The sequence below is a fragment of the Rhynchophorus ferrugineus genome, unplaced genomic scaffold (assembly GCF_030347505.1).
Source record: "Rhynchophorus ferrugineus isolate W39M unplaced genomic scaffold, kcgeb_rfMv2 rfM7, whole genome shotgun sequence".
NCBI classification, from domain to species: domain Eukaryota; kingdom Metazoa; phylum Arthropoda; class Insecta; order Coleoptera; family Curculionidae; genus Rhynchophorus; species Rhynchophorus ferrugineus.
The window spans coordinates 18372948-18397490 of record NW_027472586.1 but is presented as its reverse complement, the minus strand read 5'-3'; the positions used below and the strand labels follow the sequence as shown (position 1 = coordinate 18397490).

The following is a 24543-nucleotide window of genomic DNA, read 5'->3' as shown; positions in this document are numbered from 1 at the left end:
GTGTGCATGTGGCAATCCTCGTTTCTGCCACTCCACAGAATACATCCAGCAGCGTGTCTCACCAAACACATTATGTTTTACGATGAAATTCATTAAAGATTTCAACTTTTGTCTAAAGACTCTGGCTGTAATATCATGACGATCAATGGATGATTTCCCAGGTAATAACTCCTGCTTAATTTCTATCCATTGCGGATTGCATGTAAATGTGATGAACAAATCTGCTGTACCATAATGACGAACATACGACATGGCATCTTGAGCATATTCGTGCATATGCCGAGGGCTTCCGATGTATGTTGCTGGAAGAATAGTCATCCGACCGACATTCTGTGCATTTCCATCAGTATTAATCGCATCTCGAAGGTGAATATACTCTTCAGATCGGAGTTTGGTTTGATTCAACCTGATGAATGTTAATCTCTCCGTTTCAATTTTAACATACATGTCATCAACATATTTGTGATATAATCGCCGACATTTCAATATGTGATTATCTGCATTTTCCCGAATCATTAGGGGGTATGAATAATAGTTCATTGAACTGACTTTTTTGTTGGTTTCAGAACCTGTAAACAGATTTTGTTTTAATAACATTCAAATATAAAATTAAAATACATAATATAGTGACTGAGATATTATCGCCATAGCTAAACTAATATTTTAGTTACCTGTAATGGGATTTATCATTTTTATTGATAAATCGTAGCCATCTTCACCATGCCAAAATATAATGGGATATTGCAGTGCATCATATGAGCGGTGTGTTTCCTTTATAGGTTGTAATTGAAAATTCCGACGATGTAAAACAATATCACGGGATTCCAAGTTTTCTCCAACTACAACGATAGCAACTTCATCAATAGTTGGTGCATTAAAACGTCTTGTATGTTAACCTGCAGGTGTTTTATCAGCTCTGATTACAATTTTGTGATTATCGGATGGCATCAGATCCAGGGCAGTTTTAAACAATATAATCAATTGATTGTGTTGATGAAATAAAGTTTGTAATTGTTCTACAATAGACCTTTTTACTAAATTGTTATGTGCACAACGCAGATCAATTTCTTGTGGTGAATTGCCCATAAAATAAATTTGCAGGAATTTGTTGTCGCTATCTGACACTGGTAACAGTGAACCTGCTCTGTGATATATTTGCCCTTGTATCTGTAAATAAAAAAAATATTATGGTGTGGTATAAATTAATGGATTGTCAATGATCAAACTTAAATAATATTTGATCTTAAAAAGTATATATTTAGTTTTAACTAATATCTATCAAATATAAAATATAATAAAAGTGTCACTGAAACAGAATCACCATATAATATGATGACTAAGTGATATATTTCGTAATGATTAAGAAATTGAAGATTAGTAACACATCTTAACTTTGGTGACAGAAAATTTTGTTCGCTAAAATAATTATGAGTAACTGCTATAATACATACCTTGAAAGTTGGCATAAAATTTTCCCGAACTGCATTTGTTGCCCCAAATGAAGTCATTTGAAAGCAATTGTTATATTGTTGAATATGTGTCAAAAAGTGTATAGAATCTGTTCCTATTCCTGAAACCAATGAGTACAATGGTTCTGGTGGTGGATCCAATTGTATCAATTTCACTTTACCATTTGCGCAACACAATCCATTGGCATCGTTTTTGTATTTTAATGCCTTACAGTGTGAGCAAACCAAGTTCATAGAACCAATAACAACACATTGTTAGTTACTGTAGTCAATTGACACATCGTAACTGAAAGCAGCTGGATTCAAACTTGCGCGATTAATAGTTGAATGTCGCGCTCGCGCTTCACGCGTTTGTGATATCCGAATTCTTTCACGTTCATTTCCGTCGTCACGTTCTTGTGCAGTACGATTAGATCGGTAATTAGCTTGGTTTATAGCATTTCTGGTTCTTCTACCTAAATTGCTTCGTCTTATAGGAGGCATATCAAATATAAATTATTTTTTCACTAATCACGAACTAAACAAACACTAACTAACTAAACACTCTGCACAAAACACGATATACGAATTTGTTTCGTGTATCACTTGACAATTCATCTGTCATCTGTCAAAAGTCATCTGTAACAGACAACTTTTTTTTTAAATTTGATATGACTTGAACTCAAATCCTTTTAAGCCGTACGAATTGTTTTATTTATTTAAAATTTGAATTAAATTTTAAACAAATAAAAAATTTTAAATAAATAAAACAATTCGTACGGATTAAAAGGATTTGAGTTCAAGTCATATCAAATTTAAAAAAAAAAAGTTGTCTGTTACAGATGACTTTTGACAGATGACAGATGAATTGTCAACTGATACACGAAACAAATTCAAACAAAAAGGGCTATTTTTAGGGTTTTTCCAGCAATAATTCTAATTTTTCTCGCCGTAAAAACCATCCCTGAACTTCAACGAACATTTTAAAAAAAGATTTGGCCAAATTGGTCCAGGCGTTGTTGAGTTATGCGCTTAGGAACATATTTTGCGATTCATTTTTATATATAAGACTAGCTGACCCGACAGACTTCGTCCTGTCAAAAAGATTTGTAATGTGGCAGTTTTTGTGCCTACGTATTTTAAAAAATTCTCCTGAACAGAACCATCACCCTGGTGATAGGGCGTTGTGAATAAAAAATAATTAAATAAAACATATATAAGGATTGAAAAGTAAGTAATCGCTTTATTGTTAATCATGTGAATCATAATTATTATTATTATTATTATCATTATATTGCTTTGTGGTATACGATGTTTTTTGTTTGATTACCTGGCGCATAGATAAACAAATCTGATGGTTTTCCAACACGGGAACAGGCAACATACAATTGACCATGTGAGAAACATGGGTTTTCTAGATTAATACCACAAACACTTAATGATTGCCCCTGGGACTTGTTTATAGTCATAGCAAAAGCAAGCCGTCAACATGTCTATAGGAAATTTGCCATTACCAATGTCAATGAGTTGTTTAGAAAATATGTTTCCAGATTGGTCATTTTGCAACTCGACACGCATATTCTTGCTTAAATGAAGTACTTTAACATGTTTCCACAAATTGGAGGACTTTAGACATGCATTGAGTTCATCAGCTGGCGTTGATCGTGGAATCACTGGCAATGTTTGACGAAAATCTCCTGCTAATAAAATCATTGCACCACCAAATCGGTTATTATTGCTACGTAGATCTTTTAAGGTTCTGTCTAAAGCCTCCAAAGATTTTTTATGTGCCATCGTGCATTCATCCCAAACAATCAATTTACATTGCTGCAAAACCTTTGCCATTGCAGAGTTCTTCGAAACGTTGCAGGTTGGAGTTTCATTGCTTTGCATATTTAATGGCAATTTTAGTGCTGAATGGGCTGTTCGACCACCTTCAAGCAAAGTTGCTGCGATTCCCGACGAAGCGAGTGCAAGTGCAATTTTATTTTGTGAGCGAATTGTTGCTAATATTAATGAAATAAAAAAAGTTTTTCCTGTACCACCAGGTGCATCTAAGAAATAAATCCCTCCAGTTTCATCATTTGTTACTTTCATAAGAGTTTCAAATACATACTTCTGTTGTTCATTTAACAGTGGAAGATTTGTTTGAATTAATTCTTTCAAAGCGTTGAGATCATACAGTCTTTCTCGATGCAACTCTTGGTTAAAAGCGTCATGCATTGGACGATTGGGCGCGGTCAGGCCTAATTGAATTAATAGTTTGTTTGACATTATCAAGCACATGTCCTCAATTGAAATCAATGCTTCATTGTAAATTTCTTCACTGATTTGTATATTTGGATTTCCCATTCTATTCCGTATTTGATACAAAATATCATCACACATATAATCTTTGTACTTCATCCACAAATCAATTGGGTTTGATGGGAAGCATGTAGATATGATTATAGAAAACAATGTTCGTATTTGATGAGCGTGTGATGATATTACAGCATCATTGAGAGTTTGATCCCAATGAGCGTCATTTTCAAGCAATTGCAAACGTTGACAGGCTTCTCTGTAGGATCCACACAATTCACCATCAACAGTTCGTAACTGTTGGAATGATGTTGGGCCACGTACATTGACTAATAGCAGTCGTAAATAAAAACATTCATCATTGCTTGGATGTACTGAATAAATCCGGCCAATCGCATCGGTGGAATATACATCTGTATATCCTGGAACTGGTTTTCCTTGTTTCCGTCGTGTAAATCTCCTTGAGGATTGATTCCAGGTATAATATTTTGGCATTTCAGAATATAGCAATGTTTGTGCGAAATCATCGTTTTGGCATGTCTCAAAAAAACTGGTTAATGTAGTAGATGGTGGCTGAGCAGCTCTTTGTACTGCGTTCTGTGCTGTAAAATACACTCTTTGTCCATTTTCTAAATGCACAGCTAAGTGAACAACAGAAGGGTGTCTCTCATGAATAGGAAAAGAAAATATTCGCCAAACTGCTTCATTACTACTGACATAGCGGCCCATTTGATATTGGGTAACTTCATCATTAGAATTCTCTGCACCAATTCCAATCACAGCCATATCACTCCCTTTGGTTACATATTTGCAAATGTATTTAATCGATTTCACTGAATGGCAAGATTCAACGTTGATGTGTGCTTTGAATGTCTTTGATAAAATGGGTGAATATGGAAAAATCCAACGATTATCTATTTCAATATCTTGTTAATTTAATTTGACAATTGTTGATTTTCCATTGTCTGCTGTCGATCTGCGACGATACAATGGATAACCGTCATTACCAGTAATTGTTTCCGATATTAATGTCCGTGGATATCGTTTTGAACATTTACCATCCATCATACACGGTGAATTTTGATTAAGAGTTCCACAGGGACCATGTATCATGTTTTTGATAACTACCTCATGCAATCCAGGATCTACTTTAGGGATTAGGGATTTCAGCTGATATCACTGCATCAACTTCATTTGGCCTTATCTTTTCAACCAACCAAATCAAAATGTGTGCATGTGGCAATCCTCGTTTCTGCCACTCCACAGAATACATCCAGCAGCGTGTCTCACCAAACACATTATGTTTTACGATGAAATTCATTAAAGATTTCAACTTTTGTCTAAAGACTCTGGCTGTAATATCATGACGATCAATGGATGATTTCCCAGGTAATAACTCCTGCTTAATTTCTATCCATTGCGGATTGCATGTAAATGTGATGAACAAATCTGCTGTACCATAATGACGAACATACGACATGGCATCTTGAGCATATTCGTGCATATGCCGAGGGCTTCCGATGTATGTTGCTGGAAGAATAGTCATCCGACCGACATTCTGTGCATTTCCATCAGTATTAATCGCATCTCGAAGGTGAATATACTCTTCAGATCGGAGTTTGGTTTGATTCAACCTGATGAATGTTAATCTCTCCGTTTCAATTTTAACATACATGTCATCAACATATTTGTGATATAATCGCCGACATTTCAATATGTGATTATCTGCATTTTCCCGAATCATTAGGCGGTATGAATAATAGTTCATTGAACTGACTTTTTTGTTGGTTTCAGAACCTGTAAACAGATTTTGTTTTAATAACATTCAAATATAAAATTAAAATACATAATATAGTGACTGAGATATTATCGCCATAGCTAAACTAATATTTTAGTTACCTGTAATGGGATTTATCATTTTTATTGATAAATCGTAGCCATCTTCACCTTGCCAAAATATAATGGGATATTGCAGTGCATCATATGAGCGGCGTGTTTCCTTTATAGGTTGTAATTGAAAATTCCGACGATGTAAAACAATATCACGGGATTCCAAGTTTTCTCCAACTACAACGATAGCAACTTCATCAATAGTTGGTGCATTAAAACGTCTTGTATGTTGACCTGCAGGTGTTTTATCAGCTCTGATTACAATTTTGTGATTATCGGATGGCATCAGATCCAGGGCAGTTTTAAACAATATAATCAATTGATTGTGTTGATGAAATAAAGTTTGTAATTGTTCTACAATAGACCTTTTTACTAAATTGTTATGTGCACAACGCAGATCAATTTCTTGTGGTGAATTGCCCATAAAATAAATTTGCAGGAATTTGTTGTCGCTATCTGACACTGGTAACAGTGAACCTGCTCTGTGATATATTTGCCCTTGTATCTGTAAATAAAAAAAATATTATGGTGTGGTATAAATTAATGGATTGTCAATGATCAAACTTAAATAATATTTGATCTTAAAAAGTATATATTTAGTTTTAACTAATATCTATCAAATATAAAATATAATAAAAGTGTCACTGAAACTGAATCACCATATAATATGATGACTAAGTGATATATTTCGTAATGATTAAGAAATTGAAGATTAGTAACACATCTTAACTTTGGTGACAGAAAATTTTGTTCGCTAAAATAATTATGAGTAACTGCTATAATACATACCTTGAAAGTTGGCATAAAATTTTCCCGAACTGCATTTGTTGCCCCAAATGAAGTCATTTGAAAGCAATTGTTATATTGTTGAATATGTGTCAAAAAGTGTATAGAATCTGTTCCTATTCCTGAAACCAATGAGTACAATGGTTCTGGTGGTGGATCCAATTGTATCAATTTCACTTTACCATTTGCGCAACACAATCCATTGGCTTCGTTTTTGTATTTTAATGCCTTACAGTGTGAGCAAACCAAGTTCATAGAACCAATAACAACACATTGGTAGTTACTGTAGTCAATTGACACATCGTAACTGAAAGCAGCTGGATTCAAACTTGCGCGATTATTAGTTGAATGTCGCGCTCGCGCTTCACGCGTTTGTGATATCCGAATTCTTTCACGTTCATTTCCGTCGTCACGTTCTTGTGCAGTACGATTAGATCGGTAATTAGCTTGGTTTATAGCATTTCTGGTTCTTCTACCTAAATTGCTTCGTCTTATAGGAGGCATATCAAATATAAATTATTTTTTCACTAATCACGAACTAAACAAACACTAACTAACTAAACACTCTGCACAAAACACGATATACGAATTTGTTTCGTGTATCACTTGACAATTCATCTGTCATCTGTCAAAAGTCATCTGTAACAGACAACTTTTTTTTTAAATTTGATATGACTTGAACTCAAATCCTTTTAAGCCGTACGAATTGTTTTATTTATTTAAAATTTGAATTAAATTTTAAACAAATAAAAAATTTTAAATAAATAAAACAATTCGTACGGATTAAAAGGATTTGAGTTCAAGTCATATCAAATTAAAAAAAAAAAAGTTGTCTGTTACAGATGACTTTTGACAGATGACAGATGAATTGTCAACTGATACACGAAACAAATTCAAACAAAAAGGGCTATTTTTAGGGTTTTTCCAGCAATAATTCTAATTTTTCTCGCCGTAAAAACCATCCCTGAACTTCAACGAACATTTTAAAAAAAGATTTGGCCAAATTGGTCCAGGCGTTGTTGAGTTATGCGCTTAGGAACATATTTTGCGATTCATTTTTATATATAAGATTATAACTCCTAATCACTATAAATCAATGATAATAGTTTTATGGTCGCAACTGTAAGTATAAATTGTAGGTATCTTATAAACCAGAGGCTAATGCCAAAGTGGCCAAAGTTTCTGATGTGTAGTTATGATCTATGGATAATTTGAATCATACATAAACGCCAATGAAAGTGTTTTCTACCGGCTCTTGATGGCGGTTTATCTAGCGTGTGGCTTTTAGATTTCTCCCTTGTACTCATTGCACGTCCATCATAGTTGGAGCTGGCGAAGTGAGTGCACTAGTAACAGTATTGTTCATTTGTTCATTTGTTTATTTATTTTAAAAATACAGCTTAATGTTAGCGAGGCCTACAAACCTTAGTGACAATAGATCTCGTGCGTTATCCCTTGATCACGTTACACGTTAGTGTTAGGACATAAGCTGATACATTGCGTGCTATCAATTCGTACCGTGTGCACATGTCATAATTTATCCAAGCATAGTTTGTCATTGCTATCAGATAGCGCTATTTTCTTTCATTATTATTCTCTAATGACTCGTTTAAGCATTGTTATCACTATCGGCATGGAAAACTCAACAGACCGACGTACACATTCAATTACCAGTCAATTGGCCTTAATTATCAATATCATCGCCGTTGTTAATCAACCTGGCCGATAACTCCTTTAATAATTATACGACTGATTTAAAGTTGTTGTAAGTACTTTACATGACGTTTGTTTTAATTGTGTATATATTTTCTTGTAACTAAAAAAATTATCCTTTAAAAATAATCTATATTTTTTATTTACGCCCACATAATAAAATTCGTTCTATATTTTTCGACATTTCAAAAGTGGTTCTTTGATATCGTAGAGAAAGAGCATTCTAAACAGCAAAAAAAGTGAGTAGGACTCTGAGGCATTATCGGATGATGATCAAAAGCAGGAAAAATATGCAGAGTTGTTGGGTGTAACACAAGAAACCATTCACAATCTCCTGCAGGCTATGGGAATGATTCAAAAGCATGGATATTTTTCGGCGTATGAATTGAAGCCAAGAAGCATGGAAAGGCCTTTGATCATGTGTGAAATGTTGCTTCAACGGCAAAATCAGAATAAATGTTGCATCGCATTGTCACTGGTTAGGGAAAGTAGTCCGCTACGATAATCCAAAGAGGAAGAAATTATGGGGACTATGTTTCCTGGTCATTCATTCATCAATATCAACGGCAAATCGGAATATCCATTGCTCCAGACTAATGTTCCCTATGTGGTGAATTAGCTTGGTGATTTTGGAAGAAAAATTGACGTTCGAAATAGTGCAATTTTAAATGCGCGCTAAAAAGCTCAAATTCTGCTCGTGAACTAGTTGTTTTGGTTGCAAGGTACGTCTTTATATATAATTTTTATAATTTTGCTTTCACATACATAATTACACAATCTAGTGTGTATCCTTGGTGTGTGGATACCCAATATATTAGTGTATAATAAAAAGTCCAAGCAAGTTGTGTATTTTCGTTCCAAGTCCGCAAAATGTTACAGAAATGCAAAACAAAATGTTAAATATTTCAAGGCTCAAACCATTTGGTATAGTTTGAACATCGATAATTTATTAACAGAAATAAGACCATTCTAATGTGATCTAATACTATTTTAAGTAACATAAATTATTTAGACCCGACAAACTACACACACAAGCTCGACAAATACGGAGTATAATATCTATATATGACGCTTCTATGTTTTATCTGCTCAATATGGAGCTATATGCCGGCAAGCAACGAGAAGATCTGTACTAGTTGATTAATGCTGTAACAGACGTAGTGCAGATGCAAAGGCTAATTATATCAATTCCTGACACAGGACTAAATCTAACGATTGAGAATTGTTACACGAGTGTTCCTTTGGTGGACAATTGGGCAAGAAATCCTAAGTTTTCTGTTGTAGGTGTGATGCGTAAGAACAAAAAAGGAATGAATTATTTAACTTATGAAACCTACCTGAATATTAAAGTCGATTTGGAATTTTTGATACGGCCACTGGTGTCGTACGTGCACAAAAAAGATCTATAGCACTGTGCACCTGCACTTCATTGTGCAGGTTAAATCGATGAAACTATAAATTAAAAGCGTCAGCCAAGATTAGTACCTTTTTACAAAAAAACGAAAAGCGGTGTCGATGAAGTCGACAAAAAGTTAAAATATATACTACGTTAAGGAAGAATAATAAATGGCCATTGACATTATTCTATCTTCTTTTGAATATTGCTGGGCTAAATGCAATTCTAATACTGAGGGCAAATAAATATGTCCATTGGGCATGGAGCTAATAAAGAAATATATTCAAAAAAGATCTGTGATGGTAAATCTTCCAAGAAAGCCAAAAAGAGATATAAGAGATCTTTTGAAGGTAGATGTTTTTCATTTCCAGTTTTTCATTTCTTTTCATTTGCTGTACAAACCCAATTTTTAACTGTGAAATATAGTATAAATAATCCAAATAACATCGAAGCGCGCTATAATTTTCAAACGGTGGAATACGGAAATGAAGGTTAAAAAACGATAAGTTACGTCAATGTTTCGTTACTTTTCTTACAGGTGTTTTATTTGACATGAGTAATTTTAAAATGTTATGTTTCTGTTTCTGGTAAACTCTTAGTAATCACACTTTTTATTTTAAAATAAATGTATTCTTAATAATCTCTCAAAATTTATTCTTATTATAAAGCATTGAGTTATGATTAATTCTTTAGAGACATTTAGCCTATTCTTATCATCAGAGAGTTACACAGACTCTATAGCATGCAAAGGGTATTGACAAAATGATATGAATAAATTGTGTATAAAAAATATTTATTTAAACTGGAGCAGTGGCAAAGGCGACAGGGCGGTCTACCTACTGTTGCGATAGTTGCGGTTTCCAATCCTGCTGGGGCATGGTCGTAAATTTATGTTTGTCATTGTTTAATATTTGTGATTGTTCTAGGAAGCAGTCTAAAATCCGATAAGGAAAATAATCCCAATCACGTCAGTAACCAGACTGGGTAAGACCGGATGTCTTCTGAGATTGTTTCTAAGTTGATCACTCGCCAGTCGGTAGGCTTAATGCCAAGGACCTTAGATTGGAGCCCATGTTAAACTGTAAGTCCCGTCCAGATAAACCCCTAGTTGGTAAAAGGATTTTTATCACGATCACGATTATTATCCCTACCATACCATATTCTTCCTATTAAGTGTCCAGGTTTTATGAGTGCTACTTATTTAGCGGTTTAGTTTCCATGATAAAGGGATTCGTAATCGCATTGCGCTTTTTGGAGCAGTCGCCATACTCTTTTTTACTCAACTGTGGGTGAGAAAAATTATTACACAAGTTGTGCCAGCCTGGCTGGGCCATACCTTAGTATTTGGGCAGAAGTTAAAATTGAGATAATTCCAGAATAGCCACAAAAGATTAGGAATTATGCAAGGTGGAATCTGTACGCCGCTTGGTGTAGTAAGTTATAGCTGACGATGTACAATATTATGAACCAAAAATATATAGTCCCAATACATCCTCTGTAGTTAAAATATCGCAACATATTTTCATACATACACCACGTATTATATATAATAACGAGAAATCGTTTTCTTATCTAGCTTAAGTTATTATTTTAAAATATAAACAATGATTTCGGTTAAAACCCGCTTCGTATTAAACTAATATATCACTGTCTATTGAGGCAAATAATATAGGGAACATCGTAGGAAAATTGCACGTTATTGCGACGAAAATGGGATATTATATAGCACGCCACTGATTCGCGTGCGCCATCTAATATTTTCACATTTATTAAGGCAATAAATCTCAGCTTTAATTCTAGAAAAATAACGTCTGTTCCTTTTTTTCTAAATACACCGGGTATCGTAAATTTCGCCGCTATTTATGCTCCAAATATTAATCTTAGATTAAAAAAAAGTTTTTTTCGTTACGGTAAAGTTAGAACTATCGACAATTTTCGCCTACAAAAAAATTCATAATTTCTTATATTCAAATTTACTTGGGTTAAATAACTCCAAGACTCCTAACTAGCACAGCAGCAGATCTGGTCTAAATTATAAGGTACATTTTATTTGGATAATTTAATAATTAATAATACTAATAATTACAAAAATTGCTGATCTAATTTCCAGCGCTGGAATTGGCTTGCTGCATCCCCTCCTTGTCCACTACCTCGATTTTTCCCATTGGACCTTCACTACCCCGATCATAAATATATCTGTATGCCAATTTTATTAAAGAGGACCTTGTCCTCACCTTATTGGGTCCAAGTTCTGTGACCTTCTCTACTCTTACCCTGACCGCAAACACATATAACTATACCGACGGCTCCAAATCTCGTCGGCAGTGCATTTATCTTGGACAACTGGACATTTTGTTTCAAGCTCATTAAACAGGGTTCAGTATTGACCACTGATCTCTTCGCTATATTCAAAGCTTTATCCTACATTACAACACAATCCTTCAAAGGATGGCTAATCCTGACCAACTCCTGAAATGCTCTCGAATGTTCCCTGGAACAGAAGGTCAACCATCTGTCTGAATGGGATCAGCATTAGTTCACTGTGGATCCCTTCTTCATCGGCAGCCACCTCTCCCCTCCCCTTCACGGATGTTTCTGTCCATACTGACCTTATCCCATTTGTTTCTTGTTTAATAAATAACAAAGTACAATGTCGTTGGGCCCAGGAGGCCAACCACAACAGGCTATTTGATGTTAAAGTTGTTTTTTCTCCTCTCTTAGCTTTCCTTCCCTTCGTCACCAGGCCGTAGATTTGAATCGACTAAGATTGGGCCACTGTCGTTTCTCGCACGGTCACTTGATGCCTTCGAGCCCGCCTGCTCAGTGTGAGTTTTGTCACCGTGCCCCTATTTCAGTCTACTATATACTGAACGTGTGTTCACGACTCATACAGATTAGAACTAAGTATGGGCTGCAAAGTTTTAGAAATTCATTAACATGAGAAAATGCGGACAGACTCCTCGGATTTCTTCGAGAAATCGATTTTCTCCATAGAATCTAGCCTGTGCTAAGTTTAGTGTTACTGACCAAATAACCATTACCACTTCAGTATGGGTGCTGTCTGGATAAAACCTCTACTTTGTTACGGTTCTGTTTATAGTTCTGTATTTGTTTCATTTTTAAATTGTATATACGCTATCTATACGTTTAGCCCCTTGTTTGTATTATTAATTTTGTTAATTCATTAATTTATTATTTTATATGTACACTTTATGTCTGTCCCCGTCCCCTTTATATCAACACCGTACTATATTATAGTCGCCAAATGTCGACACCCGTCAAAACGACAAAAAGATACAAAAATAATAAAATGAATATTGTCCATAAATAGTAACTATAATACTTACAGACAGATAAATAATAACATCAAAAAGGTATTTGGAAATAACATCTACTTCTGCAAAAAAGTATTCCTTATATATTTGTGGCTTTCACAGTATTTAAACATTTTTTAATTGCTATTTATGGTGTTTTTAGTAATTTTAGTACGATTAGTTTTTATAACATTAAACTCAAATTATCGATAAATCGATAACTGGAGTTGGGAAGCATTTGAAATGCTTATAATTAAAATAATCATCGCAATACAAATACGAATTTGGTTCCTGTAAGCTATTTGACGCTAAGGTATTTTGTAATTAGCATTTCTAATACTTATGGCTTCTAAATTCATTTGAACATAAATACATTTAGCGGTCTTGTGAGTGGGAACGTTTAGACGATAGTAAAAAACCTATACATCCATGCCTATACAAGTTTCAATTGGCTGAACTGCACATGTACACTTGTTCTAATCTAGCCAGATATTTTTGACAACTACGCATCCTTTTCTATATACGCCATGTCGTTTACCACAGTTGTGATTAGAAGTCATTTTTAGGTTAATATTGTATTTACATTTTGTTGAGGTAATATAATTATTTCGTAGGCAAAATTAGGGGCAGATGATGTGAAAATAAGTGTACAGGGTATGAATTATGAGTAAAATATTATCATTTTATAACATTAATTTTGTAGATTGTTATGGATCTGTGGCGACCGTCACGACCCTTAAGGCCACCACCAATTCACCATCAACAACTACAAAGGTTGGCAACGACGGTGGATTGGTACCATGCAGTTCCAGGGTATAAAAGACCATCACGACGACGTCTCGCTCTCTTTTCCTTTCACCGTCCCCTGGTAACAGTACCACTTCCACAGCACTACCGTACTTCCTCTACTTAACCTAATATCCTGTCAATTCTCCCATCGACCACATGTATCAATCGTAAGTTAAAATAAACAACTTTGATTCAACCAGTGTTTTTAGTTCCCGTGCAAATTCCTTCCAAAAATAGTAGTGAGTGTTCTGACAAATAATCGCAGCGGCAGCCGCACATTTCGACCGACCGACCAACCCGACGAACATTCCTACAGATCAAAGGATATATTTTTGTATTAAATAATATGGAAACAGAACTTATTTGAAGACTGTAGTAAAGGTAAGAATGAACTATTTGTTATTTGTTGTTTGTCTACTTGTTATTACTATTATATCTTTCGGATTTTACAGATATTTCAAAGGAAGAAGTAAGCTAAATGTTTAAACGAAGTGTCATGAATTTTCAGTATAGTGTAAATAACATAGGCTATGAGGCTTTGTGATTTATTATTTCTTTAGGTTATATAACCTCTAAAATAAACAAAGAAAATGTAATATAAACAATACACATTCAGAAACATACACATAAACCATATAAATAATAATCACTATATTATTATAATTGTATAATGTATAAGCACCACCTCTATATTATTAACAGTTTTCATTTGAGATTCTCGATTAACTTGTGGCGACCGCCACGACCCTTTAGGTCACCACCAATTCACCATCAACAACTACAAAGGTTGGCAACTCCGGTGGATTGGTACCATGCAGTTCTGGAGTATAAAAGGCCATCACGACGACGTCTCGCTCTTTTTTCTTATCACCGTCCCCTTGTAACAGTACCACTTCCACAGCGCTACCGTACTTCCTTCACCTTAACCTAATATCCTGTCAATTCTCCCATCGACCACATGTATCAATCGTAAGTTAGAATAAACAACTTTGATTCAACCAGTGTTTTTAGTTCCCCTGCAAATTCCTTCCAAAAATAGTAGTGAGTGTTCTGACAAATAATCGCAGCGGCAGCCACACATTTCGACCGACCGACCAACCCGACGAACATTCCTACAAACTGATTTCGAATCTGTAGGTACATTGTCTATTCTGTTATCGATGCTCTTTTCTTCATTTGCTCCTTCTGCTTCTCACTGTGTGTTTTTTTGTTATGATTTTTCTAATTTCTTGTCTTGCAATTTAATGAGTGTCTTCTCTCCGCTAGCACTAGCACTAAAACTTTAACGCATTAACTGCAAAAGAATTAGTGTCCATTGTCTTTGCATACATGTATACTTACACAGAGTACAGAGTATTCTTTATCATATACTCTGGACAGCTACAGACATTCCAATACACACAAATCTTATACACTGGATAATGCAAAGTTTTACAACCATTCTCGCAGATTTGATTGATATTTAAATTGTATATTTAGTAGTAATATTTGACTTCACATTTGCCTGAATTTTGTTTAACTGTATATGTATTTTACGCTTATATTTTGCACGTTCTGCTCTCTTATGGGCCCTAATAATTATACGATCCTAATAGATACTAGCGTTTGGTTTTTCAATGTTCAAAATCCATTTCCAAATTATTGAATCTACCAAATCACTTAACGAATATAATAGTTTTTCAACTGACACTCTAGCATTCTTTCTTAGTGAATTTTTAATACATTGTTCAAAGATTCTATTGCTATATTTGCGTTGATTCGAAATATGTTTTAAATATCTGTAAAATTAGAAATAGTTTTAATATTTTACTAATAATTCATACCTAATACACTTATTTTCGCATTATTTGAAGCAAATTTTTTGCCTATGAAATGATTATATTACCTCAACAAAATGTAATTACAAAATTAACTTAAACAAGAATTCTAACCACAACTGTGTTAAACAACAAGGCGTATATAGAAAAGGACGCGTAGTTATCAAATGTCTTTGGCTAGATTAGAACAAATGCGCATGTGCAGTTCTGCCAATCGAAACTTATATAGGCATGGATGTATAGGTTTTTTTCTGTCCTCTGGAACGCTTCGCTGGAAATAACACTCCATAGCTGTCCTAAGAAAAATGGCTCAAATCACTAAATATGTCCTTTTTTAAAGTTGTCAACACTGTATATGTATACGTCAATTAGTCAAGTGTTTTGCTAATTGTCATTTTTATACCTAAAAGGTTATTTTCACGAAAATTTTGTGTATTAATTAAGTTTCTTCGTACAAAAGTGATCATGGTTGATGAAATGTCTTCCATTTGTTCGTACAGTGACGATGACTTGATTCACAGTGAGTGCTGTAGCGATCTGCCAATTTTAATTGGAGGAAATTATTTCGCGGTAATCAGTAGCGTCCAGGTAACAAGTGATACATGTAAAGCTACCATCAAAGGTAATGTTTTTGAAGATTTCATAAGTTTTTTCAAATTGTCACCTGAAGTGAATAAAGCCATATTGGTGTTGTGTTACCAACCTACTTAAATTTTATTGTTTTTGCGAGTAGACAGTGATCAACTATAGATATCAAAAATGGGGTTAGAGTTAGTCAGCTTTCTAAATGAAAACAGAAGTAAGATTACTCTCCTTCACCACCTTTACCATCATGTTGTCCAAATACAATACACGTCGTTATACATTATAACATAAATTTGTACTGACCATACCCTATAGAACAATGTTTTCTTTAGCAAGTTTTATACATTTTCCAACAAGAGCCTTTTGTCGATATTTCAGTTAAAAATCTAGTGTGTATGAAATAAAGTTCTTCGTTTACTGATTAAAAGGTTGGGCATTAAATAAAACTACTTTAAATACAGTATTTTGTATTTAAAATTCATGCAAGACAGTATTTCGTAATTTGTATTTTAATAAAAGGAAAGCCCAGCTCGACCTAGAGCACTGTAAAAAAAGACGACACGTAAAGTCGACCTCGGTGAATGCGATTGGATTAAAATGAGCATGGGTATTTTGTAAATAGTTCGTTTAAAATTGATATTTAGAGTCATTCTATTCTATTTTGTTACAAAATTTTACTTCCTACAGCTTTATTTGCAAGTAATATAAGCTAATGGTAAATTTAAATTCATAGGCTTATATTATCTTTGTGTTTATATAGTTATTTATTTAGGTAGAAGAATTCTGATCTATTCTAATTGAATAACATACCATTAATACATTTTATCTTAGAGGCGTATAAGCATTATTCAAAAATTGTGGAAAAATATATTTAATAGGAGTGTTGCAAATATAATATAAGTAAATAATAAAAGTGTAACATATATAAGTACATATGAGTTAAAAAAACCCTGGCGTATATCAAGTTTCTGCTCTAGGCTCAGCCTTATTTAACAACCAGGTAAAACGCCTTCAAATTTTCCAAAATAAGCTCTTCAGGAGAATTTTAAACGCTCCAAGGTTCGTCAAAAATAATCAAATTTACAGGGAAACTGACAATCGAGAAATCAAGCGCTTCATATTCTCAATTCGTTCACAAACAACAACTCAACTGAAGTTCTTCTGAATAGGTAATTGTTCGCGAGCTGGTTGACATGCTGGGAGCTTTGCAGCGTTTCACCACTTCTCGCCTATTTTTTTCAGGCTATTACAACCTCATCCACCACAGGAGTCATAACTATTGCCCCCATACGACAGCACTTGTGTCACTAGCTGCACTTTCGTCAAGTCTTCGTGACCAATAACGGCTGCCCCGTTGACTGGTGCCATATCCCCATATATAATGCAGTAGCAGTAGCAATCCACAGGGGTTAACTGTGAGGAGATTTTAGTTTAGTGTATTGTTAAACCCAGAGGCAGTCCCATATAACCCAGTCCAACCTATCGTTCCAGAGCAAGCCTCAGCGGTCGGTTCGTATTCATATGATGCGTCATGCATTCATATTATATTAGACTAATGAATTAATATATACTTACTGATTATAAAGGTGTTAAAATAATTACAAAGGTAAATTTAGTTTAAAGCAATTATAATGTAATTTATCATAATCATTTTGAATATTGTTAAAATAAAATGAATTGTCTCTGCTTTTAACTTTTGTTAATTTTATGTCTCATGGCAGCGTAATGTTAAAAACCTGTAACAAAAAAATTGTATTATCAGAACAAATATAAAACATATAATATTGCCATTAATTTAATATAATTTATACATCTGATTAATATATAAATGATTATTTCTACTCCTGTTGTAATCACATTATATGTTTTTGTTTCTTAAAATATCAGCTACATGTTCATTTTTTGTTACAAGTCAGAATATTATGTTACAGTGTTATTGAATATCGAATATCAGGTTACAGTGAAATTTGATTTAAGCCTATCCAAAATAACATCATATCGTAGTTTGTACATTCGTTTTATATTGAGACAGTGTTTTTATTTTTATTATTTTTATTTTATTTTGGTTAAAAATATATAGAATGTTGTCTGATGCATCCGAACTTGTAACAGAATCAGTCTACAAAGTTTGCCTGTTTGTTAAATATCTGCAAAAGTCTTGAAAATATTAATAATAATAATTACAATTAATAAACCATCAAACGTTGTTTAGGGTAAATAGATATGGCTCGGTGAATGGAGGTAAAACGAAATGAAATAGTGGTGTTTACATTATGTGACCGTTATTTATTGGCAATATAAAAAAATATAAATAATACAAAATAGATAAAACGGATGGCAGCGGTGTTACGCGGTTATGAGGCTTGGGCAGTCGATGGTGGCACGTCTAAATCAAACGACGGTCGGTTACTGAGTGATTGGAAATACTTCTGTCAACTTGGTGACCAAGATATTGTGAATACCCAGCTTTCTTTTAGCTAAAGCTTGCTGACCACAATGTCCATGATTTGATTTAAAATTTTTGGAGGCACTGAATTTGGATTTGTAAAAAACATGTTAAAACCATCAAAGTTAACAGTTGGGTTAGATTGTTTACCAGTCCTTTACATTGATTATTTTTACTAATAGAATAATTTTTAAAATAGTATGCAAAATAAGTCACTTTTACAAAAAGGTAAATAATTTATTTAAATAAATAGAAAATATTGTCATTCGTAATTTGATATCGGTTACACACCAATCAAACCAGTAATACACAAGAAAATTTTGTTCCCTGTTATATTTTTAAGAAACTGAATGAAAAAAAAAAGTGTTCTAGGTTGAACCATATTTCTTAAAATAGCAGCGCTCGATATCAATAAACCGTTAAAACATCCAGGCACGTTGAGTAACGTTTGCCGAATCATTTATCAACAATATGGAGGCGTCTAATTTAGTACTCCAGTCGATTTTATTATGATCGCCAATCAATAAAGTATGCTACTTAAAAAAATATGTTTTAGTTGATAAGATTCCTGGAATAGTTTGAAAGTAAAAGTCAATAATGCAAAGCTCCTAAAAATTCACGTAATTTTGAAAGAAAAGCAATAATTATTACGAAAACTATGATTGATTTTTAGTATTGTATTTCGACAATAGCTGTTTGTTGGTTTTCGATTGATTCAGTGTTATCTCCAATGTCTAGCATTGCAATATCATCTGCAACATTTTCATTGAATATAGGCAGGTCTCGAGTGTACAGCGGATAAAGAACTGTCCCAAAGCAATTCTTTGTGACACAACTGATTGCAGTTTCCTCAACTTAGGAGAAGCATTTTCTCTCAAAATACTTAAATATTAACAAGAGAGAAGCGTTTTAATATAATGCTTTAAACCCTCATGCCAAGCTTTATGGAAATTTACTTGAGCAACATCTAAAAATATTGCAGTACAAATATTATTTTCATCTAATGATTTTTCTATAATATTGGTAACTCTGAGAACCTAACAAATCGTGGAATGTTGTATCCTGAAATCAAATTGATGATTCGGCATAAGCTGCGTTTCCTCGATGATTGGATTTATCTTTCTCAATAGAAATATTTCAAATAAATTTGTCATATAACGGCAATAGCTGGTAAAAAGCTGTTTCGTGTCTTTCCTAGTTTAGGAATCATAATTACTTCAGCCACCTTCCATAGTTATTTATATTGTTAGTTAATAAGTCTTAATTAGCGAGTTTCTTGCAAGTTTTTTTAATATTTTCTGGGTAATGAGATCAAAACAAAAACACTTTCTGCACTAATATTAATATCTTTTAACTTCAGCTGGAGTGACAAATGGAATTTTAATTCTTTCCTGTCCAATTGTGAAATACATCCTCTTTTGTGTGGATTTTAATTTTGTTAATTGAGAATTTATTTTAACTTTTTTCTAAGGAGATATAATATTTCAATAATTGCAGCCCTTTACATGACATAATTAATTCAGCTGTAGTTTGAGTGAAAAGTAAGGTAGACAAAAATAGGTGCGAATGAGAGCTATGCAGAATTTGGACCTAGAATGGAAAAAAGTGATATTAGGCGCTTATCTGTATTTGATCAACGATATCTATGAGTAAAAGTGTGAAGCATCAATATAAAAAAACCCAATCTAGGTTAGCTTGTAAACAGTTGGTTTTGACATTTCTTTATTTATTACAGTAATTTTCCATTTATTATTATTAAGTTAGTCAGGGTATACAGACGTCAGTTATGGAACCCTTAATATTTCAGTTTCCATATATTTATTTTTATTGTTTAATTTCAATAAATCGACTGCCAAAACTTACCAAATCTTTTCAGAAACTTCTGGTTATGTTCCTTCATTATGTTCCAATTATCGGTTTTAGTTTTAGTGGTGATATTGGTATCACTGACGACGTACCTATCGGAATTGTGCAGTATTGCTTAACTAGTGATCTGCTTCGAAATGCTGAAAATGAGTCAAAGTTGATTGATGATTGGATCACTGCCAAGCCAATATCATTACTTCGACACCGTGTTGCTATAATTTCAGAAAAAAATTAGGAAAATTGTAGAAAATCGTAAAAAATATTTTGATTTATAAATACAATATAATAAGTTTTTTTGTATAATCTCTTTGAAGCAAAAATAATGATTAGAATTCATGTAAGCACTTAATGCGATATAATTACCGCTTCCGATGAAGAACATAGTTCAACTGATAATCAGCTACCACGTTAGTCTATTACATTTTATTGTTCAACTACTTCCAAGCTTAGATTTGAAGCTTCGAGAATAACAGGTGTTATGGCCGTCATAATTTATATATAGACTATAATTTTATAATATATGAGAGAATTATTATAACTAAATTTGATGAAAAAAAAAAGTAAAATAGTAAATTCTGCAATGGCTATTACTATTAAAATATATAAATTACCTGCACCGCCAGTTCTCTGACGTGAATGTTAATTCTGAAAGAGTAGTTAAAATAAGTAAGTTACATTTAATTATGCACGTAAATATTATTTTATACCTTTCCTGTGCAGTAAATAATATGAAAATATTTCTTGATGTAAATGGATAATGTTGCATATAAAGAGTAATTTATTTTCTTTTTATCAAGTTTACTTTTCTCTTGATAATTAGTACCTTAGTGGAGCAATAAATCTCAATTGTAAAGATAATGACACGTTATAAATCAATTTACATTATGAATTAAATTAAAATGTAAAAATATACCAGGAGCATTTGAACAATTTTCTTTTTGGCAAATTCGATGTTTTTGATGAAAGATTTTATAATTTTTCTATTCGATTTACTCTTACTTAATTTCCAATAAAGTAAATTAAAATTTATTAACACTTTTCAGAGTTTTAGTACATTTCAGTATTTTTACCATTTATCCTACTCTGCATCCTAGTTCACTGTTATTCAAGAGTTGCATGAGTTCGGTGTTACTCCGTTGATGTCGTTTGCTCTTTCGCTACTTTCTCCAATAGCAAGTATCACGGTTTCACCAAAAATGTAGCAATATTAATATTTTCTATTTATAGTATGTCACATGTATAGAGTAAATAAAGAACATGACCCAAAACACTGCCTTGCTATACATCTGCTTTGTTTCTTCCAATGTTGAGTAAGCTTCTTTTTGTTTAACTTAAAACATCCTTACTGAGATGTAGGAGTTTCAGAGTTCAACGTATTGCTTCGGTAACATTTAACCGAGTATATAAATGCGTCCCTCATGTCAGACTTTATCGAAAGCTTGACCTACGTCCAAGTAGATAGCTAAACAAAGTTTTTTATCTACGTAGGCTTTCTCAATAGTGTCTGTGATTCTTTGTTTATTGTTGAATATTTGATCATAACACTAAATAGATATGCATAGATACGTATTAGAATATTTTTATTTATAATTGGTGCTAACCTTTTACACATAAGTTTTTCCAAAACTTTGTCTATTATTAGTAGTGGTGGAATTAGTCGATAAGGATTTACTTAATTTGGTTTAGGAATTATAGGAATTTTAGCCATTTTTCAAATATCCTGGACATGTTTAAAAGAAATACGTACGTTCATCTATTTGGTGAGATTTATAATTAAATTTCTCGTAAATTATGTTTTAATTCATCAGTTTAATTTTTTAAAGCTTTATTCTAAAATATCAATGAATGATTATTGTAAGATGTAGCAAACGTATCGTATACTATGTCTACTGCTAACTCTTTATCCAGAAGAACTAGCAAACGTATGTAGGAATAAGGCCGAACACGTGGTAATAAACGATAAAGATAATTATTGGGCCGCTAGCTTCCTTAGTGACAATCCACCACTTGTTTATGATTTCTTTAGATTAAGTTCTTCCTACTTCAATTTTATATGGACCAAGATAACCACACAAGGGCCATTAAAACTCATACTCTTAAGTACTAATAAATTGTTCAGATATGGAATGATTAAAATAAGCGAGAAACCTACTTATCAATGGCTAGTCGATAGTATAATCTCTAAAAGATTCTGACACTTAAATCACACATTTAAGCAGATCTAAGAGGCTGTGCAATTGAACACTCAAACTAAATTAAATTACTATCCAAATGGATCCAGATAAGATTCCAGACCTGTTGGATTTCTACATATACCGTTTCTAATTGGTTCAAGCAATTTTAAAATGCAAATTGAAGAAAATATAGAAGTAAAATCGGTCCATCCACCGACTTGAACCATGCACGTAACGCATATTAAAGCCAAGTAATATAAATAAAAAAAATCGATTGGATAAGTTTCAGAATAACATTAGAAGAACGAATCAACTTGGGAGACGAGATGCAAACTAAAGAACTGGATTTTGAAGTGAAGAATTTAATTAAGGAAATTCTGCAATCAGCGTGGCAAAATACACCATAAAGAATTAGTAAGCAAAACAGTAAAAATACCCTAAAGAAAATTTAGGTTTAATATCAGAAAATAGCAGAGCGATGAAGAAGGATAATTACACGAACGCTCAGCAAGATAAAATTAAGTTGAATAATCTTACATCGCATGAAAATAAGCAATTAAAAAATTTCACCACGAGTGTATTGTCATTCGCTGTGGAAAGCTGCCAAAAACTTAAAAGCATCCGTCACGTAAAGGCTTCTGTTAAAAAATGAGGATGGGAGCTGGGCCAGAAATAATCAAGAGAAGGCTACAACATTTGCAGACTACCTCGAGAAAGTGTTTTAACCCCATATAGTGAATGATGTTAAATCATTGGACAGGAAAGAATGAACATTTCTTTTGCCACTCGAACTAAAGTTAAAATGAAAATAAAAACATAATATTAGATCCAAAAGATTCATGGTTTTGACCTTATTACCGGGAAAATGTCAAAGGGGCTTCGAAGAAAAGCATTAATTAAGTTGATAAACCGAACAAATGCTTCATTCAGACTACAATATGTACCACAAGTGTGGAAGTTAAATACCTAACTTATAACTCCTAAACCAGAAGAGCCACTTCAATAAACAGTGTCATACTGTCGACAATGTCCAAATTATTTGAAAACCTTCTTTTGAACGAAATAAAAACATCTTATTCCGGATTATCAGTTTGATTTTACAACATTCTACGATTCTGAGAATCATTAAGGTTATAGCAACATCACTAGAAGAAAATAACATTTGTTTCACACTGTTTTAGATATAGCTCAAGCTTTCGATAAAGTTGGGCATGGGGATTTAAAGCATTAGATTAAAATGCTTCTCTCTGGCTAATATACAAAATTGTTAGAATTATATATAACGGACCGATACTTCAGAACCAAACCGGAAACTATGTATTCCAACTTGAGGAAAATATGATCAGGTTGGCCATATGGAATTATATTAGGACCAGCATTTTATTTGCTGTACATTCGGAATTTGCCTACATTCAATGAATATGTTGTTAATACATTTGCGGATGACTCTGCAACCCTAGCCATTGGATATAAGAAGAGTGAATCAACCAAAAAGTTGCAAACAGTAATTGACGAAATGAAACAAGATAAGTAAGTGCATATTGATTTAACCAACAAAAGGAACAAGCATAAACCAGCATATATAAATATCGAATATCTTGGCATGACTTTCGTGTTAAACTTAGATTGAAATCAGATATATAACAGGTTAAATACTCAAGCCCATGGTGTTGAACAATGTGGTTGTACCAGCCAACACAATACAAATTTTATACAAATATTTCGAAATAAGGTACTGCGAGGTATTGTTGATGCTCCATGGTACATTTCGTAATAACAATCTGCAAAAGGACTTGAAGGTAGAAACTGTTAATAACGCTATCAAAGACTATCCCAAAGAAATGAAAAGAGGTTCATCAGTATATTAATGTTATGAACCTCCTAGACAATGATGGATTGGTTAGAAGATTAAATAGTGTAAAGACAGTTGGCCTAGTTCATTGAAGTTGTAAGTAAATCTCAGTGTACATTAAAGGTAATGACATATATGTTAAGCCCAAATTGTCTGTCGTGAAATA

The 24543-nt window shown here is 33.2% G+C and overlaps 3 protein-coding genes and 1 long non-coding RNA gene across 4 annotated transcripts in view; all 4 read right to left on the bottom strand.

The window, feature by feature from the left end:
• Window positions 1-24543, bottom strand: part of LOC143199680 (uncharacterized) — a 769697-nt gene that overhangs the window by 592214 nt on the left and 152940 nt on the right. The window lies entirely within an intron of this gene.
• LOC143199492 (uncharacterized) lies at window positions 740-6906 on the bottom strand. Its single transcript, XM_076409327.1, has 4 exons — window positions 6821-6906; window positions 1631-1975; window positions 1452-1570; window positions 740-1167 (listed from the first exon to the last, which is right to left on the bottom strand). Exons 2-4 carry the CDS (start codon window positions 1701-1703, stop codon window positions 892-894), a joined length of 468 nt encoding a protein of 155 aa, XP_076265442.1. The 5' UTR covers window positions 1704-1975; window positions 6821-6906; the 3' UTR covers window positions 740-891.
• Window positions 2408-4449, bottom strand: LOC143199491 (uncharacterized). Its single transcript, XM_076409325.1, has 2 exons — window positions 2779-4449; window positions 2408-2542 (listed from the first exon to the last, which is right to left on the bottom strand). The coding sequence occupies exon 1, from the start codon at window positions 4242-4244 to the stop codon at window positions 2868-2870; it is 1377 nt and encodes a 458-aa protein (XP_076265440.1). The 5' UTR covers window positions 4245-4449; the 3' UTR covers window positions 2408-2542; window positions 2779-2867.
• Window positions 4900-6929, bottom strand: LOC143200203 (uncharacterized). The gene is made up of 4 exons (XM_076410604.1): window positions 6608-6929; window positions 6429-6547; window positions 5649-6144; window positions 4900-5546 (listed from the first exon to the last, which is right to left on the bottom strand). Exons 1-4 carry the CDS (start codon window positions 6927-6929, stop codon window positions 4900-4902), a joined length of 1584 nt encoding a protein of 527 aa, XP_076266719.1.

Excerpts from the sequence above, each read along its gene's own strand:
- LOC143199492 (XM_076409327.1), bottom strand. The coding sequence starts at position 1,703 with ATGAACTTGGTTTGCTCACACTGTAAGGCATTAAAATACAAAAACGAT. Across the intron at positions 1,571-1,630 it reads TGGATTGTGTTGCGCAAATG|GAATAGGAACAGATTCTATA; the intron begins GTAAAGTGAAAT and ends CATTGGTTTCAG. Across the intron at positions 1,168-1,451 it reads ATTTTATGCCAACTTTCAAG|ATACAAGGGCAAATATATCA; the intron begins GTATGTATTATA and ends TTTTATTTACAG.
- LOC143199491 (XM_076409325.1), bottom strand. The coding sequence starts at position 4,244 with ATGCCAAAATATTATACCTGGAATCAATCCTCAAGGAGATTTACACGA.
- LOC143200203 (XM_076410604.1), bottom strand. The coding sequence starts at position 6,929 with ATGCCTCCTATAAGACGAAGCAATTTAGGTAGAAGAACCAGAAATGCT. Across the intron at positions 6,145-6,428 it reads ATTTTATGCCAACTTTCAAG|ATACAAGGGCAAATATATCA; the intron begins GTATGTATTATA and ends TTTTATTTACAG. Across the intron at positions 5,547-5,648 it reads AATGATAAATCCCATTACAG|GTTCTGAAACCAACAAAAAA; the intron begins GTAACTAAAATA and ends ATCTGTTTACAG.